This window comes from Drosophila yakuba, chromosome 3L (genome assembly GCF_016746365.2).
Source record: "Drosophila yakuba strain Tai18E2 chromosome 3L, Prin_Dyak_Tai18E2_2.1, whole genome shotgun sequence".
NCBI lineage: Eukaryota > Metazoa > Arthropoda > Insecta > Diptera > Drosophilidae > Drosophila > Drosophila yakuba.
Window position 1 is genome coordinate 22772704 of NC_052529.2, and position 20002 is coordinate 22792705.

Below are 20002 nucleotides of genomic sequence, written 5' to 3' on the forward strand. Positions count from 1 at the left end.
AAAACATTTTTCAAAAGTGTGGGCGTGGCAGCTTTGGGCGGTTTGTGGGCGTTAGAGTGGGCGTGGCAAAAAGTTTTTTGACAAGTCGATACAAATTTACAACACCAATACAGAAATGAAAAAATATTAAAACATTTTTCAAAAGTGTGGGCGTGGCAGCTTTGGGCGGTTTGTGGGCGTTAGAGTGGGCGTGGCAAAAAGTTTTTTGACAAATCGATACAAATTTACAACACCAATACAGAAATGAAAAAATATTAAAACATTTTTCAAAAGTGTGGGCGTGGCAGTTTTGGGCGGTTTGTGGGCGTTAGAGAGGGCGTGGCAGCATGATTCGACAAACTTGCGCTGCGTCTATGTCCCTGGAGTCTGTATGCTTAGTCTCAACTTTCTAGCTTTTGTAGTTCCTGAGATCTCGACGTTCATACGGACAGACAGACGGACGGACAGACGGACAGACGGACAGACGGACAGACGGACAGACGGACAGACGGACGGACAGACGGACATGGCCAAATCGACTCGGCTATTGATCCTGATCAAGAATATATATACTTTATATGGTCGGAAACGCTTCCTTCTGCCTGTTACATACTTTTCAACGAATCTAGTATACCCTTTTACTCTACGAGTAACGGGTATAATTACGAAAAAAAAAGCTGGAGTTCACATTAAGCACTCTTCAATCGGCCTTTTAAATTGGTTTACATTAATCGGGCACGGGATATGCATTGAATGTATACTTAATATTTCTATTAATAAAAAACAAACAAACAAGCAAACATTTCCCTTTTAGAAGAGCACTTTTAATCACCTGATAATACACTCCCTCTGTGCAGTTCCTGCTTCACGATCGCATCTCTTTTGCGGTCGCGCGTATTTGTTTTGTTGCTTAAAGCCAACAAGGGCCGCCGCTGCCGCCAACAGACGCCAACAGAGGAAAAACAGGAACTGCGATGAGAGGGGATGGGGCAAGATCCTGCAGAAGGGAGACAGGAGACAGATGGGGAAGTATTTTCATTGTCTTGTTTGCCAACGTCGGGAGTCGCATATTTGACATTGGACTCGTGTGCGCTCTGATAGCGTGCCAGCCAAAACATCACAAATGGTTGGCAACTCTGGCAAACCGTCCGGCAAACACACACAGACACATAATTGCGAGTGTTTATTGTGTGCGTGTGTGAGTGCGTTGATTTGCTTTCGTTACTCTGCGGCTTTTGTGAGAGCCAGCGCGGCGGCGTATGCACATACAACGTGTGGTAAATAAATAGAAACATTCGCACAGAAGGAGAAACCTATCGTTTATGCACAAACGGTGCCAACTTTGCTTGCACCAACTGCAGCAAAAGCGCGGCGTTCGACTGCCCTTTTGCTCGGTTCTCCAGCGAAAAAAGGGCAGAGATATCCCTATCCTTCACCACCGGCGCAGGATATAGTCCTGCACACATGGGCCTGCCACAATGCGACTTCACTCGCAAAGAAAGGCAGAGGCAGAAGCAGAGACAGCAGGAGTGCGCGTTTTAAGCATTTTCAAATTAAATTAAAAACTGCAAGCAGTCGAAACGCGGCGGAAACAGCCAGGAATAGAGGAAAGATTTGGTGCAGCAGGAGAAGCTGGAAAAGCAGGAAAAGCAGGAAAAGCCACCGCGAATGAATGAAAAAATTGAGATGAACGGGAGAATGAAAATGGAAAGCCGCCTTTGAAGTTTTCTGATACTCCAGCACTTTCAGTAGTTTTTGTTGCGCTTTCTCTTTGGCTTTCAGGCTTTGTTTTGTCGCCGGCCAGACGGAGCAGCAAATGAGCAGTTGCATTTCGAAGGGTCCGCCTGAGGGCCTTGGATGAAATATGGATACGGCCATCAGTGCCGCAATTTGATTTTCACTCGCAGAAATCCAGTCGTTTATTCATAATTCAAACACCAGCAAATGTGTGTTCGTATAAAACGGTGGGCGATTCTATATTGCTGTTATGCGGCACACGTCAGTGATCCTTGGCTACAAATTATATTTTATGTCTTATGCTCAAGGACATTTTCCCAAAGACAGTATGCTGTAAATAAAACAGTTTCTACATCATTTTTAAAGTTGCAAGGATAGTTGTGAAAATAATTTTGTTACCGTCCATTGCTTATTACACAAATTCATTTTTAACACTCGTTATTACCCTACAGAGCATTGGCATTCTCGATCCAGGTCACTGGCTTAGTCGTCAGTATAAGCATCGAGGTTTTCACGAATCGCAAGCTTGTTCCATATCGTTGCCTTATGAAAGCTAAAGCTATGATGTTAAAGGCTGCCTGCTGTCTTATTTTATCAATATTCAGCAGGAAAAGCAGGTAAGGATCTGACTATTAGAGACCCATTAAAAGTTGGACTGACCGCTAGTAACAAGGATCGGAAGTAAATTTATACGGTACTAAATCGCTGTTAGATAATTAAATTGCTCGATTGACTACCAAACCTTATTTGCATTCAGTTATAATAAATAACAATAATATAATAAATATAATTATAATAAGGCTAAGTAAGATATTTTTTATCGGTGCAATATTGGTGCAATGTGTACTCTCCAGAAATAATCTAATTGCAGCATTTGATTTTTTACTTTTCCTTTGTCCGTTGAATGTTTTCCGCGTGTGCTGCTGGTTGCAGTTTTCCAAGCGAAAAATTTGTCATTGTTGCCATTGCGTTTATTAATTAATTTGGCCGACTGTCTGGCTGTGTGTGCGGGTAATAAAATATTTGCACATGACTGAAATTGAATAGTTTCTCGCTGTTTTGGCTGAATTTCTGCATAATTTGCAATTGCCATGGCATCGTTTACTGAATTATATATGGAGAGGTCGATGTTTTTTAGGCCGGCTGAGCACTGCACTAAAGGGATGTGCATAATTTAATCAGAGTTGCAAGTCAACAGGGTTTCCTGCATCGCAGGACACTAATTGAATGTCCTGATCTTCCATCAGGCCTGTCTGCCAATCGAAAGTCAACAACCCATTAAGTCACATTGCTGCCAACTGTGGACAATGATCGCTGTTGTCATGTCATCAAAACTTGCACCGCACACATGCCAAAAATCTTCATTCGTTCTCTCAGATTTTTTTGCGAAAGGAATGGAAGGGACCGCAAAGCAGAATAAAACTAGTATCCTTGGAGTCTAGAAGTTTTCCCCGGTCCGTTTCCCGTTTGCCCCCAGCCCCATTTTCCCTTCCTTTCCTCCAACCGTGCGAATGGCAAACAAGCCTTTTGTTACACGAGAAGCCCCAGACACATGGTAAACATGTCAAATTGACGGCCTGCGAAGTGAAAGCGACGTCAGCCAGCCCCCGATGTCAAAGGATCCGGTGGCTGTCCGTCGCAGGACCCGCCTCCTGCCGGTCTGCTTTCCATTTTTTAACCCATTTTTTCCACTGCCACCGCTCGAGCGCTCGAGTCGAGTGTCCCCTTTGTCTTTGGGTGTGAATTATTAAAAGCCACAGAGCACAACGTCTAAATTAGCAGGACGGCGTTGCTGCTCTCAGCTGTTTCACTTTCAGCGAACGCAATCATCGCCATCCACCCCGGCGTAATTATCGTCGTCAGAGCCGTGATTATCATGGTCATAGGCTGCTGGGATCCGCATTCTGGCATCCCCATGTCCTTTCGCCTGTCACTCATTCGCATAAACAGTTAATTATGCATAATATGCATTTTGCTGTCATGTTGTGCAATTTTCGCTCCCCACTGGGGTCCTCCCTGCACTTTTATTACTCGCCAGCTCCATCGTCTTTGTTGTTGCAGTCGCCCAGCGCGGTAATGTTTTTAAATGCGCTCATTTGTGTTGCTGTTGCTATTGCTGCGGGTGTTGCTGCTGCTCCTGAAGCTGTAGCTGTTGCTGCTGTGATGCAGTATCCGTGTGCGCCTGCTTATCTATGGCCGCGTTTGTGTGCTTTGGGTGCGATAGCTAATTGGCAGCCGGTAATTTAATGTGCGACCGAGCAGCAAGAGGAGCAGCACGATTATAGTTAAAGGAGTTGCCGGCTTAATTGGAAGTGAGCAGCGCACAAAAGAGCAGCGCACATGTGATTAGCAAGAGCGATAATCGAACTGGGAGCAATCACGGATCCAGGGATCCCTCTGACAAGCATTTCATACACCAACGCGCCGAAAATTTCCGGCGAAAAATTCAATTTGTACTGCGATTTGCAAAAGAGGAGAGCGGATACAGACGCTCGTGTTAGCATAAAATTCACTTTGCCATTTCCGATGGTTGACAACTTTTTGCGTGGGCTGCGTTTAACTTGCACCGCAAAACTGCTGCTGACAATTATTACATCCGCAGGACATTCGCCTGCGAAAGGACATCGGAGAGGGAGAAAAGCGGGTGATACGCTCACACATGCAAATGCACACAGCGAAGTGGAGGAACGAAACGAAATAGCAAGGACGGGAAGGAGCGGAAGAATGTCCTGTGACACGATAGGACACTACCCCGAAAAGCGGCATTGAATTGGGAGGAGCACATTAAATGGGATAAGGAAGAGCATAAAAAATGGCGACGATTGAATTTAAATGCCCGACCACTTGAGCCAGGACTCGGCGTCGTACAGACTGTCCACATACGGGTGAAGTCAATTTCCCATCCTGCCAATGCCCATTTGAGTAAGTCACGAGCTGCGGCAGCTGTCGCCCCGATTTCTGAAGCTCAGGTCCGGCTATTTCGGTTGCCTGGTAATACGTGAAAGTAGGTTGTTAATATGCATGGCTGTATATGCTGTCCTTTGGGAGGGAATTGGGAGATGGTGGCTCTCCTCTGAAGACCGATTCCTCAAGGCGCCATATTGCCTTCTGGTTCTGTTTCGAGAAGAACCTCACAAATAAAGCAGCCCCAATTAGAACTATGTCAAAGCAAACGTGTGCTCGCACTTCTACTTTCTACGCGCTGGGGCCAATCAAGAACCGCACCGAAACAAGGTCCTCCTCCTGCTGCTCTTTTGGGGCCTTTCATTTAGTGTCGGAAAGTTTTGCCTTTTGGTCATTTCTCGTTCAGCTCGTTCAGTTCCTTTCTGTTTTAGTATTTCAGTATTTCAGTGTTTTCCTTTTTCCATTTGCATACATCGAGGGAAGTTTGAGCTGCCTGAAAGCCAATGAAAGCCAAAGGAGTGATGCTTGAATAGATCGCACATGGAACTCAGCTCAACCTTGGCCGGACAAAGCCGGGCGTGTAAGCTGGTGTGGGTGGCTATTGTATGAATGACTGAAGAGACATTGAATTAAATTTATTTGAAAACGCCAAGCCAAGTCTCCGAAAACTAAAGTTTGGTCTTCCCTTTGTTCGCCCCCGCCTGATTTTCCCTTTGGCCGGCAGCAAAAGTTGGACCATTACTTCGACTTTTAGCTGGGATCCACCCACATGTTGAGATGGTGCGTGCCTGCTTATTGCGGATGCAGTTTCGGCTTCTACTGTTGCATATTTGGTGTTTTTGTTGTTGGTTGCCTTGCTGTCGCCCAGACAAAAATTAACTTTGACAATTTTAATTAAATTTTTTCGACATTTTCCTTTGTACCTACAAATTCGAGAAATGTAAGGTGGCCATGGTTAGCAGAAAACACCATTCTGCGGCAGCATAACTTGTTCCCAGAAGGTGGTTCGTGACCCAGACTCGATCGAAATGCTGTCCGTCCGCTTCGGAAATCTAATTAACTCGTTCTCAGAGATCATTTGAAGTCGCATGAAGGCTGGAAAAAGAAAATTCCCACTCTCAGCTCCATAATCAGCTCCAAGCTGAAGGACTCGCGCAAGTCCCCCGCAAGTCTCCCCATATCTAATTTCATTACTTTGCCCAAGAATGAAGCCAATGCGGCTAGCCATCAGGCAAATGGGAAGGAACTGAAGAAGAGGCTGTGGAAGGGTCGCAGTAATGGAGAAATAAAAAATACGTTGCATAATTTTGAGCTTTGTTCCGACTTAGTACCTTTTCGCACATATACACACGCACACTTCGACTTGAAGGCAGATCCTGGAGATCCTTTTGCGTCGACTTAACAGCATAGAAATATCCAAGGCAACAATAAGAACAATAGTTCTCCTGGGAGCATTGAGTCCCAGCGTCCTGGTAAAAGGGCAAATGGAACTCACCCAGACACACTAGCCCACACAGATACACGCATGTAAATCCTTTTGCCTGCCAGCTGCGCTTCTTCTCCTGGCTTTTTATTTATTTCTCCCTTTTTTTTGTTTCTTAACATTTTTATTTTATTTCAACGACGCCTTTTGTAAGCGCCTTTTGGCCTCTACTCGTGGTACGCCTTAGCACCAGCTTTTCAATTTTGCATACCCCACACACAGTGGGCCACGCGTCTTCAAATCTTCGTTAATTTAATATTTTGGGTGCGCAATAATAATAAATTAAATTTATCAGGACATTTTTGAAAACGGTCACAAAAGGTTTCAAAATTGAATTGCCAATATGCAAATTCCCAAAATGGTCACAATTATTTTTGTGAGCTACTCCAGAATAAATTGTGTATGTAATAACTCAAACTGAAATCATTTCAAAAGATCCACTTAAATGTGCATCTATAGGGATTGACGCCTATCTACCCACTGTGAGCTGCACGAAACGAATAACATTTTTACATATTTGCCCAACCTTTAAAAATAATTTTCCCAGCGTTTTCCCGTTCGCTTTATTCTGAACCCGCTAACTTGAAACGGAATTCGAATGTATATTTAAATGCGAGGGGACGGGCTACAACACATGCGACGTGATGGGAAGCGGAAGTAAACTGCAAGGCAGACGACACAGCCCAGACAAAGAAATGGCAAGTGGCAGAAGTAAGAAGGAAGAAAAAACAATCACTAACGCAACATCTCATTCGTGGCCGCGGCCATCTCTGTTTCAGGAGGAGGAGGAGCAGGACTCACTGCCTTCCCGGCCTGATGATTTTCTTTCCCTATGCAAATCGCATGTGTGCTCCTGCCCAGGTTCTCCTACCGTCCCGGCAGCTTAGGCGTGCGTATGAATACGTCTTTATGTGGGTTTTGTACATCTAATATGCGAGCGAGTAAAGTGAAATACAATGGAGGGGTGCGAGCTGCAAAATTGAAAAATTCCGACCGGGCGCCGCCTTCAGTCACCATCCTCACGTTGAATTGAGATAGCCCTTCTAGCCAGCAGTTAAATAGATTTGGAACATAGTCTAAGGGCTCCGGTTGACCAACTAAGGCCAGGATGCTATGTAAGTCTTCAACTTGAACCCTAATAGTTACTAGCCAAATTCCTTCAAGCGTCGGCTTTCTTTCGTTAACTTCATACTTCTCGGGACTCAGGTCGCATTTATAAGTAATGTGCCGCATGAGGCCTTTCAAAACAATAGAGGGAAGTATGCAAATGCCCACAAAATGAAAACCGAGAGCCAAAGGACCTCCTTCCCTATGCGGACTGGGCGTATGTGTAATATGATTATCATAACGTCTCTCCAGTCGTTTGTTGCATGGTTTCCTGAATTTATTGTACGACTATTTCCCACATTCGACAACAAAGGAGCATCCTAGAGAATCTACTGCAGGAAACCCATTGCCACCCGACTAGTACAGAGACCAAAGCCAAGTACCAGGCTTCCCATCCGAATGTTCCGGATGTTTTCTTTCGTTCTCCAGCATTTGCTTTCTTTTTGTTTTCAGCTGCATTATTGATAAAATGTTTGCAAGTATTTTCTCGTATTTTCTTTTAATATATAATAGTACCAACGGAATCCTACAGCTGCAATCATTTTGCGTCCGGGCAGATGCGTTAAAAGCCTTCACATTCCGTTTGGCATTTGGATTCATATAAGTTTTTTTTCCGTATGCAACAAGTGCCAATATTGGCTCCAATCCGATTGGTTTCTTTCAGAAATTTGTACAGATCGCCTTTTTCAGATGATATAAAAGGGAATACGTATGATTAGCTACTTACCTTTTGGACAGTCAATTTCATTGTGCATTTAGTCTGTGACACTTACACAAGTGCAAATTAATAAATGGCGGGACTTCCAAGACGTCAACGTTGTGTTAAGTTAGATTTATCTGGTTTGTGACTGCCAAAAATATTGTTTTTGCATAGATATTAATATTTTATTTTAATAAATGTTATGTCGCTGCCGCCACATTTCGCATTATGAATTGCATCCAATGGATTTTTTTATTATTTGCCTGCACTCACGCGACTATACAGCCCTTCTTAGCACGAAAAGTCCTGTTTTGTTTGTTTATTAATTCAAATTCGGCAAATAATCGCGCTGTGCCGTCGGCTATTTTGGCACAATGTTTGTGTTGTTTTAGTTTTCAAGAATTTCGGCCCGCCAAGTAGTGCCAGAATTCGCGGTCTGACTGCTTCTCCTCGCAGCCTGCGGCTTTCTGTTTTATTAGGGAGATGAGATTAACTCGCAGTTGGGCTCGTGAGCTGATTTAATTTACACTTTGCGTAAACCTATCTCCGGAGATACATTTGGGGAAGTGCTCTTGAATTTATAATCTGCCAGCCATTTGAATTATTTAATTACATGACAAGCAATTAGTTATGTGGCCAATGGTTTTAACGATGCTCTTTCTTGAAAGCGTTTCGCATACGCAGTGTTGTAATCCAGTAATGTAAGGACCGATCACATAATGAAAGTCATTCATTAGGCAGCCAATATACGGTTTTTAAAGGAATAATTAGGTAGCGCATTGCGAGTACGCACTGATTTCAATTTGTTATAGCCAATGGCTAAACGCCAAAGAAGAAGCGTACCAGCTTTGGCGGAAAGCAGTTAGAGGTGCCAACTGTCTAACGGACTTTATTTTTTTAGCCACATGCTTCTCAAAAATTATACACTAACTCGCATACACTCTGACACTCGCAGATGCGTGTCGATCTTTTTGGCGCCAAAATGTAATAATTTTGCTTTTCTTTTCACATTTTTTCATTGAACTGGACTAGAGTTACTGCCGCTGGCACATTAGCTTTCAAATTGTGATTGTCGAAGCCCACAAGCTGGCTTTAGTTGGGCTTCTAGGCCGGACAGCAAATAAAATAAATGCACAATTGCATACACACGACCCGACAAACGACTTCGACTGCGATTGCGACTAGGACGATTTCAAAGGATACAGCGAAGAGCAGCAGGAGCAACAGCAGCGGCAGAAACAGTTCATTGTTGCGCTTGCCACATTGAATGCGTTGCGTTTTATGGCGGCGTTAGCCAGATGCGGCGATGCGACTACCGGCCGCATTGCTAGCTCCAGCTTTCAGGACACGTCCGCAGGACGCAGATACACGCACACATACACACACACACACACACACTCTGGCACGGTGCACGGACAATGGCGTCGTCGGGAGATGAGCAACAGTCGGCTACGAGCGAGTCCACTTCCGCGTTCTGCTCTCGTCGGCACCTCCGCCTCGGCTCGTCGGCGCTCTTTGCCCGAATTCGGCCAGCTGTGTTTTTAACAATAAAAGTTATGCAAAAGCCGAAATAGCAGCGCAGCGCTCAAAAGTGTGCAGCAAGAGTGTAAAAGCTATCGCTCATTGTGTAAGTCCTCGGTCGACGGCGGCGTCTGCCTCGCAGCAGCCATTAATGAGCATCAGTCCGGAGTCCTGCGGAGCAGCACTCTGCAGGAGATGCCGTCCCGCCCCCGAGGAGCTTTTGCTCAGCTTTGCTGTTAGGTGTCTCCCCTAAAACTGCTGATAACAGGGAGCTTAAACCTATTGGTGAACTTCGGAAGCTTTGGGAGGGGACTAGGCGCCATTGGAATGGCGGTTAGGGGATGTAAATGGTTAGATTATTTTACTCTTCCTAGTAAAATGTAACTACATTTGACAATGGCGTATGGGGAAGTGTTTTCCTCAATTCATTCATCTCTTGTTATTAAATAATTTAAAATAATTAAAAACTTATATTTTAAGAACATGTCTAATACAATATGCTACATTTTATGAGTTGGTCGTATGCAGCACAATTGTGAAACTATCTTCTGAATTGCAATGGACTACTAGTTTTACATTTTATTTACAGAAAACCCCTACAGCATTCAAAAGGACATGAATAATAAGGGCTGGCAGGGGTTGCAATGTTAACAGAATTTATCTAACTACCCCTGAGCAGGGAGGGGAAAATTAAACTTGACGAAGCTTCTGCAATCTACAGCAAACAGGGGTAGCTTGCAGACGCCCAGAGAGAGAGTAAACATACGGAGAAGTGGTCGAAAGAGCAGAGCTACAACCCCTTTTGAGAAGCGAACTACATCTGATGATTCCGAAAAACATTACCATTTCTCAACAGGCCGACGAGTAACCGGCTGTTGTCAAAAAGTAAACGATGGGCTTTTTAAGTCCACAGAAATCAGAGAAGCCAAGAGAAGGAAATGGTAGTTAAATGCGTGCAGATAGTTTAGTGGGTCTAATTTGAACTCAAGCGAAACCAGACTTTAACTACTACTGTTATCTGACATTGTGATTGGGGTGCTTTCAGTCTTTAACGGCTCAGCTTTTTCAACAACACCACCTAGAGGAGCAAAGCTTTGGGCGAGTCCCAATTGCAACTATCGTAAAACGCTCGTTTTATAGCCGAAACTTGCACCATAAAGTGCACTATAACGAAATTTGTACTGAACTGTAACTGTATTAGAATCCCCTTAGGGTGGAACGTTGCATGTTTTTCGAGGCCTTAGGAATCCTATCAAGGAGTACCTTTGCACTTACTGGGTCAAACCTATCCTATCCTCGCTTTTCGCGCGCTAAGCACATTTCTTTTGGCAGAACCTTAATTTCCTAGCATTCGCTCGACGCTTTTATGGTATTCATGACTCCTCGAGCTCCCCCACTCATTGTGAGATGTCCTACATCTTCGCAGGTGCCCGTGCGAGCAGCTCACGTATAAATATTTTACGACGTCCTTCAGTCATTTACTTTTATTGCAATATTTGCTCACTCAACGTTTATGATGATCATTTTAAGCCATTTTTATGGCCAGCTGCTGCCGTTGCTGCTCTGCATGAATCACAGTCGAGTAGAAAAGATGAACAGAGGGACGCAGGAGCCATGTGAGTGCCCTGAGTCCTTCCATTTGTGTGTCTGTCTGGGGAGAGAAAGTCCACCGACGTTGTTAAATATTTGTCCGCCCCCAGCCCCTGGTCCCCGCCTTCCGACTACCGGCACTTGGCTACTTTGCTCCTTTTTATATAAATGGCAGCTCATTAAATTGCTGGCATCGTTTTCGCCAGCGGAGGGGTCAAAAGCGCAAATTGGTCAGGTGTGTCGAGGGACATGCGTGGGGTTTCAGGACCCATCGCATCTTTTATCTGCTCACTTAAAGTACATAGGGCGCAAGGATTCTAATTTGCACACAACACTGGTGGTCAGAAACTGCCCAACCCGTTTGTGCTGCAGGCCACGTAATGAGCTGCAACTTTCGCACTTGGACGTGCCTGGTCCACGCATAACTATGTCAACGGCCGGTCACCGAATTGTAGTCAGGCAAGTTCATAACTAAAGTCGAAAAGTGTGTTAAAGTTTTCGGCACTTAACTTAACGCTGGAATGCTTTGCCCCAAGCACTTTTGTCCTTTAACTGGGTCTTGTGAGCAGGAAGCCCAGTCTAAAGTGAAGGATGAGATGGTACAAATTGCACTTCATTTGATTTAAATTGATACGATGTAAGCTTGCATTTCATTTGCAAAATGGAAGGACCAAGAAGTGGATTGAGGCCGTCCCAGTTATAAGTTATAATGGCCTGACCACAACATCCCACTTGACATCGACCAAAAGACCTGCTCAAGTGCTTGGCCAGCAGTTGAAAGCAAAATTTTGTCATCTCAATGGAGATTGAAAAGTCACTTTGTGCAGTTTGTGCAGTTCCCGTCCCCTTTTCCAGCTTGGTCCTTTTGCCCTGGGTGTGTGTGGTGTGCTTGAGATTACCAAATTACAGTTGCACAATATTTGAGGCATACACTTAGGAGCTCTTAGGGCCAGAAGCCACTTTCGGTTATCAATAACCATCTACATCTACGGAGAACTTTTCAACTGCCGCCCGTTTGGCGCGCACTCTGAGTCGGCCGACCGCCTAAAAGGCGGCTGCACTTTTTGTCTATTACTTTCGGTGCATCTGGCTGCCATTTTGTTTGTTTGCCAGCCGTGGGCGGCTGTGCTCCAGTAGACTTTGCCGATTCGACAAAAGCAAAAACGAAGTAACACATGATTGGAGATGGAAAGCCAGAAAACTTGTTCGAAAGTTTGGTGGAGAGAAATAGGGCTTAGGGTAGGGTGCCGTTATCGTTCGCCAAAGCTCATGCCAAACTGTACTCAATAATCCAAAACTGACTAACTAAATATAAATCTGACACAGCAGAAAAGCCAATGAAGCGTTAATCCCATGTTATTCAATTGAACATTTGCGAAAAATTAAACACAGTCTGCAGTCTAGGGCACAAACAAATGGAAATTGCCCCCTGAATGCTTGTAATCCCCCTGCACCACAAACCTTCCTCACTCTCACCATCCACAGTCCAGCGCCCACGTCCAACCCTCCGTGGGCTCAGTCAACAACAATTGCAATTGCAGGTCTCCCGAATACCGAACACCGAGCACTGAGCACTGAGCTCCGGACCCCAAAACAACAGGGACAGAAAGCCCTACAAAACACAGTCCATTCCACACACATCGACAATGACAAGTACATGGGCATAATAAAGTCTTGAAATTTATTTTTATGTGCATATAATAGGGGATGCACCCTTGTCCCTGTCCCCGCATCTCTCCACCCCGCGCATGGTGGCCCATGGTCTCCCAGAGACGCATTTCATCCGGCTATGCGGAACATTATATAAGTAAAAGAAACACACTTGGCAGGGCCTTCGCCTCGTGACCGATGCGTTTAGAGCCGGGCCCAGTCCGCATCGAATTTTCGAATTTTGCCAATATTTGCTTAGTCATTCGGAGATTATCCTAATTGAGAATCTCGGCGTTGAGCTTGGGGGAATGATGGCTGACAAGAGTGATGCCCCATCGATAAGGCAGGCCTCGGATAGATGGATGTGTGCCTCTCTTCCTGGCAGCATCCTGCAAATGAAGCGGAACCATGAAATTGTCGCTATCAAATGCTTATGTATCTTTCGGAACTAGAGCTACGGGCAAATGAAACCCAAACAAAGTCACATCTTGACCACTTGCTCTCTCATCTGTCAGTCTCCTGTCACAATTCATTACGAGTCTTCAATGCTGGGCAAAGAAAACATAAATACACTTTTTGTTTTAGATTTCGTGACAAATGTGCAGAAATAGCTATTTCCAGCACACTCCCCCGTCCCCCAATAGAATTATTGCTGTAAAGAAAATATTTGCACAGGCGAAAGGTTCAAAGATTCTGAGCGGATGGACGAAAGGGCGGACAAGTGACTGGGCCTGCGTGGGCCGATGTCGAATGTCGGGGCTAAAAAGGATTACTTATCGCATATTTTGACATAAGTTAAGTTCATCAGTGAAATACGAGAGTCAATTGTTCGTTCCGACAGGCTGGAGTGAAAGGGGGAGGGAAGGGGAAGGGGTTCTTAAACCAATGTCCAGACAGACAGCCGACCAAAGGCGTGCGATGGGTCAATTGTGATAAGCCGAGTGGCCGAGCCACCCCTGACTGCTCCTTTGTTCTAGACCCATTTTGGCCGGCGTTTATTTGCATTTGCCTTTGTGTTTGCAGTAAAATCGAGGCTCGACAAGCCAGGGACGACTGTAAAATTGGTAAATATCTATCGAACAATTGACAGTTAAGGGGAGGACCCCGGCAAAAAGCCCTAAAATTGACGGACAGCATTCTCGACATATGCAATGCTCCAATCTCAGCACTCGTTATTTACGATGTGAGCGGAAAATAATGCCAAGATTTGTGACTGCAAAAAAGGGTTTAGCGTCTGCTTTACTTCTGGGTCCCATGCGTTGGTTTTTTGTCAATCGACCAAAAAAAATCAAATCAAATCCTGGAATATTTTGTAAAAGGCAGTCGCCGTAAGTGTGGAGTTAATTATATACGATTAATTGAATGGCCTGCTCTTTAAGGCTTTAAAAATAATCATAGCTTTCGGTATCCTCGGTAATGTCCTGTAGCCAAACTAGTCAGCCAAGGACAATCCCCAAGTCAAAACAAAACACGCCAAGCAACAACAGTCGGCCACTCTTCTGGGAATATAGCAAGGATGCAGCGTAGAGAGCATCTTTGTCTGCTCATCCACAGCCGCGCCTGGTTGTAAAGATATAAAATCAGACAACTGCAGCAACGGAAGAGAGTCGGGCAGACAGGGCAGCCACGGAACCAGGGAAGCCAAAGGACAGGCGGTAGCTTCGTCCTGGTCCTCCGGGTTGTCAGCTGCAGCGCCGGCGATTTGTAGCGCCACAAGGATAATCACACTTTTAATCGTGATTTAAGTTTATGGCGCTGGGCGCTCGTTTAGTTTTCTGTTACTTGTTACTACTTCCCGGTTACGAGGACGATGCATCTTGCAGCGCCTGCCATGATTTTTTCAATTCCTTTCTCACGGCTCCATTGGACCCGTCCTTCGCCGGACGAGGGACGGGACAGCTGTCTGCTTGTTAAGTTGGCCGCTTTCATTTTTATATTTTTTAATGATTTTTATTGCATAACTGGTGGCGTCTGCTCGACCTACGCCTCAGTCCTGGCCTGCCAGGCAATTGCACTTTGCCACATTTTATGGCCCTCCTAAGAAGCGAAGCCAACAATGGCAGGAATACGATGCTGCTTCTCGGAAGTTGAGCAAACGATAGATAGAAAGGGATCTGGCAGGAGTAGCTTCTCATTTCAGAACAGCTTTAAGCGGTAAACACTGAAACATCCGATTGGAATATCTTACTGAGCTCGGTGATGATTCAATTCCCGGATAATCATGGCGATGATCCTGATTCCCGCATTCGCTAACTGCACCCACATAAATCTGAGGACCGCACTCCTTTTCCAAGCGCTTCCTGCGTAATTTGTTGCTAACCAAACTCTCGTTTACCTCTTGCTCTGACGGGGTCCGCTCTCCGGTTCGTTTACTTTTACAAATTATAAGCACTCACATAAATTTTACTTACTGCCGCCGGACTGGGCGCCCAGTTAGAGCCATGTTTCAGCTCCTGAGACTGAAGCTGACTTGAGCTACGGCCACCGAGCACTTTTTGTGAGACGTAATTAGAAGGAGAGATGCCCGACCACTGCCCAACTAAAGGTGATGCGAGCAGGGTGGGAGGGGAATTGGCCACTTGAAATGCAAATTGCGTGCAAATTATGGCAAGCTGGCATCCAACCGGGCAGGTGAACAAGTTCCGTCCGCTGCCCCCTGATTCATTGCGAAGGTTCAGGAAAAGGAAATATTACTTGGAAGTTCCGGGAAGTTGTGTTTTTAATTGCACGAGTCTCCTAATTCAATTTGCAGACCTGCATATAATGCAACCATCCATTTCTATATTTACTCCAAAGTCGGAGAAATAAAACTTTAACTTGCTGAACTGTGTAAAATCGTCAAATATGTCACTTTAAAACGGTTTTGTTTTATTTATATTAAAAAACGCTGAAATTGCGAGTTGACAGTTGTGCTTTTATTTGTATACAGACAGCAGCTGAGATTTTTTTACTACGTTGGGATTAGTTAAAGATTTTCATTTGCTTTTAATTCTGCCCATATTAACCAATAATAAATTAACAATGAATCGCGAGACGCACACCAGGTGCGAAGTCCATTCAACATATGTATATAAACATCATATACATATACCAAATAAATACTCCAATCGCTCTGAAAGTACACTACTCACCGTTATTATGAGTTAGGAAGGCGTTGTCCGCTTCCGACGAGGATGATCCCTGGTGCTCATTGTTGGCGTTGGGAGAGGACGATGAGTTGGAGAAGTCGTAGGGATGGGTCAGGACGTTGGTGCCGCCAGCGGAGGCAGCTAGGGCCTTGAACAGGTGGGCGGTGCGCTGCTGCGTCTGCTGCTGCAGCTGTTGCTGCTGTTGTTGCTGCTGCTGCGGCGGAATATAGGGATTGTTGTAGATGTTGCGACTGTCATTCGATGGCTGCAGGTTGTATTGGTTCTGCTGCTGCTGGAGCGTGTTATTGGCATTCAGGAGACCGTTGACCGTGAAATGCCGGGACTTGGCTGAAAGAAGAAGAGAGTATAAAATGTAAAAGGGGCCTTATGGAGGTACTGAGAAGTCGGTAAGGGGGAGCGGAACTTTTTTCCATGTCATGGCAGTTGCTGCTGGCCCGCCTTCAGCCCGTGACTCCCCTCCCCCTTGCGCCTAATTGCATGCATTGAAATATGCAAATGAGCGCCGTGGTGTGTGAGTGTCTATGTGTTTGTGAGGGTTCGCTTCAATTAAAGCATTTTCGCAGTTAGCTCGTAAAGGTTTGAGGTTTTCACTTTTCCTCCGCTCATTGTCGTCGCCCATTGTTGCTTTTCTCATGTGAATTATGCATGGCAATAACAACAACAACTCTGATATACCACCCGCAACCCCCCAACCACCATTGATGTTGTTTTGCGGAAATAATTTTGACGCGGAAGCTGTGATAATGAAGCAGGCCTATGCCCCCCGTCCCCTCCGATGCCCACAAAAAAATTATGCTAACTCTTTCAATTTTCCACAAGCAACTCGCTCGGAAAAGTTGCTCCTTGCCGGCTGTTCCTGCCATTGTGGTTCTTGTTGTAGTGGTTGTTGCCGCTCTTTGCATATTAATTATGCATGTTTTGGTTGGTGTGAAGGCATCAACACATTGTTTGAATTTTAAGCAACACAAGCGACAAAATTAGGGGTAAACTGCTCGTTGGGGGGGTGGGGGAAGATTGCCTTCTTTCGGCCCTTTTCGGTTGGATTTTACACTGATTTGTTCAGCTTTTGGGAGCCAACTGTGTAAATATAAAGTGCAAAAGATAACAAGCTAATAACTTTGTTCATTTCGGGGCTGATATGTGTGGGTTGGTTGTTATTAATGGAAGAATCCAAGGCGAAACTAATTGTACTCTATTTGACTGATTAGGAGCGATTTGATCAGCCACAAACTAAATCCCATTCGTACTTTATGCCCCCATCAAACGATTAAATCCAAACAATTACCCATTCACTGAACATTTCCCGCTTTAAAGGTCAGTTCTACTTGCTCGTCGGCAAGCCATCAATGTCAATTTCCTGGAGATAAAAATTCAGAGACAGCACGCGTCGCGGTTTAAAAAGCAATGGCAATAAATTTTCACTAGATCGAATTTATTGGTAAATCCCCACCGTAGGCGGCTTTATGACAGAAGCTAGGCCAACTGGAATCAACCGGATGAGGCAGGGCCAAATCTGCGACGCGTCTAAATGTCAATAAAAAACACATTCGGCCACCCAGCGACTTCAGATGGGGAGAGGCAAATTTGCCTCGTTTAGCGAGGGAATAATGACACAAATCGCATAATTCGACGAGGCAGAAAGGGTTCAACTTGGAGTCGAGACGATGCGGGACAGGGAAACGAACAACAAAGAAGCCAAATTGTCGGCCCAGCGGAAGGCAAGAGAGCTTCACCCAAATGGCCTCATTCTGTAGACGCTTGGGGCACCAACTCAACTGAGGCAACAACAAAGGAATAAAGCATTTGCGTCTCCATGTGGCAAGGGAAAACTAGCGGCAACAAAAACAAAATAAATGTGTAAAAATTGTGTGGCAATAAAATTTGCGTAAATAGTCCAATTTGCATTGAATGTTGCCCTTATTTATGGGGCCATGGCGCAATCAGGCTGCCCTGTAAGTGGGGCGGGAATCGCAATCGGAATTGGATGGCCGGCCGTTGTGGATGTGCTGTTGTTGTTTGCTGCCGTGCCAGTGAAGTGTAAATTTGCCAAATTTTGTTAAAAGCAAAATAAATAAAAATCGTATAAACGGGCAATGGCTGGAAACGAGACTGGGAATGGGCCTTTTGGGGATCTTTGGACAGTGGCGAATAGCATTCTATTTTTCAGGATTATCAACGGAACATTTTCTAGCAGAAATGGGGCATAACTCAGGGGACGAAGAGGGTTGTGTGTGGGAAAAGTTCAAGTTAAGTTTGGTGCTGGGGATGAAATGCCACGGGGGATTATGTAATCTTGGGCAATGCACGTAATTAATTCACCAACCAATCAATCCGCTGGCGAAGCTCCCTTTGTTTCGCCACAAACTTTCGCCAGACGAAAGCACTCAAAACTTCTCATTCACAATGCCCCAATCAGGTACCCACCAACAACAACTGGAGCAATTAACAATCGATGCAGCCAATTAACAATTAACAGGGAACTGGGAACCCAAAATGAAAGCCAAGGCAAGTTGCTGGGGAAAAAACTTTGTGTACAAAAATAAAGACCTCCGAGAGTACAACTTTTTAAACCGATTAACCCGTGCTCAAAGAATTCTATAAACTAATGACAAATCCTACATAAATATTTAATGTCCTCCGAAATTAATATTCCTGGGGCAGTCGCAGCCCATCAACGATTCATGAATACCACTTCGTATTCACACGCACGGCCCAATCAATACTAACTAATAATAGTCACACTCCCTAAATTGTTTTAAATTGGGCATTCAAATGGCAGCAATTATGGGAAATTAGGGTGAGTATATTCACCGAATCACAGTTCTTTAAGTTCCGTGCCACTTAGACACGCTTTTAGAACTAAGCGCATTAAAATTGCTTGAGGATTGGGACTGATCCAAAAACACTTGAACAGATGTCCTGGCATTTGAAATTCACAAAACTAAAAGCACTGGGGAAATTCGAATGCGAGTGCGAATGTGAATGCCGCTGACTCATCCTTTCCGTTTGGGAAATCGCAGCCAAGCTAGGGCCGCAAACACCTTGTTGTCCTGGCTGATGGCAGTGAAGCTGTCAGTGACAGTTGGTCGTTGTCACCCCGATGCATCCTCCTTGGCTACGAAATTCGCACAGCTGAGCGAAGACGGCGCAGAAGTTATCCGCTTGAATAATTCCAACCAGGATTAGAGGTGGGGCGAAGAGGTCCGCTGGCCTCTAATGCGTGTTTGGCATTTACATAATTTGCACTGGGTAGTCAGGGGTGCAGGCACTTGACTCTCACCAGTCTGAGCCTGCAAACCCAGCCAAGCCAAATATCAATTACATCCACGCAATCCGAACAACACTCGCAAAGGATCGGAAATGACACAACAAGCGAATTAATTGAAATCAATGCAAATGCCCAGGCAGGACCTCGCAGGACTCGACTTAAGGGTTGTATCCCTCCGCCGACGGATTGTTATTTTCAATTTTCAGAGGCAATCGCATTTGTCAGCAGCTTAAGGTGCCCCTCCCGCACTCGCCTTCCGTTCACCATTGTTGTTAAACATGTCAAAGCAATGGCAAACATTCGGGCTCCCTTCCTTCATTTATTAGCGCGAGTTGAATCAGTTCTGTTTTTTCACCCGTCCGCTGATCTATGGATTCGATTTCGCGGTTTGCTGAGCACCGGCAGCGGGCAGATAACGCTCCGATAAGTAGAGTCCTGCTCATCAGTTCGTCCTTGCCAGCGGCGGCGCGTTCAATTCTATAAGTAACCCACTTGGACGGCAGTCCTCCCTTTGTGCAATATGCCAGTATGTTTTGCGTTTTCGTTGCGATCATTCAGTGCCTCTGCGGGGCATAATTATTTAAACAGTCCTTCTTTTAATTAAACGCCATATTATACTTTTTATCGTGTGGTACTTTTTATTAAATGGTGATTAAAAGAACAACTAACTTAGAGAATCAGATATTAAAACACAACACCTCTTAACGAGGTGTTATAATATGCACCTTTAACGCAAAAGTTTTAATATTAGCATTTCTGAGAAAAATTAATTTGAATTAGACCATATTAATACTTTAAAATATGTACATATTTTAACGATAAGAAAATGTTTTATATATCAAAAGATCAACGTTTCTACCAAATACATCCTTTTATTTTTTTATTTCTTGCACTCAGATAATGTTAAAAGCATA

General features: G+C 44.8%; 1 protein-coding gene across 2 annotated transcripts in view; it reads right to left on the bottom strand.

The window, feature by feature from the left end:
- Positions 1-20002, bottom strand: part of LOC6539326 (putative mediator of RNA polymerase II transcription subunit 19) — a 154072-nt gene that overhangs the window by 89546 nt on the left and 44524 nt on the right. For both annotated transcript variants that reach the window (XM_039374328.2, XM_039374329.2), the window contains exon 4: positions 15803-16147. In XM_039374328.2, the coding sequence (XP_039230262.1) occupies positions 15803-16147 (345 nt within the window). The remainder of the gene's footprint in view (positions 1-15802; positions 16148-20002) is intronic.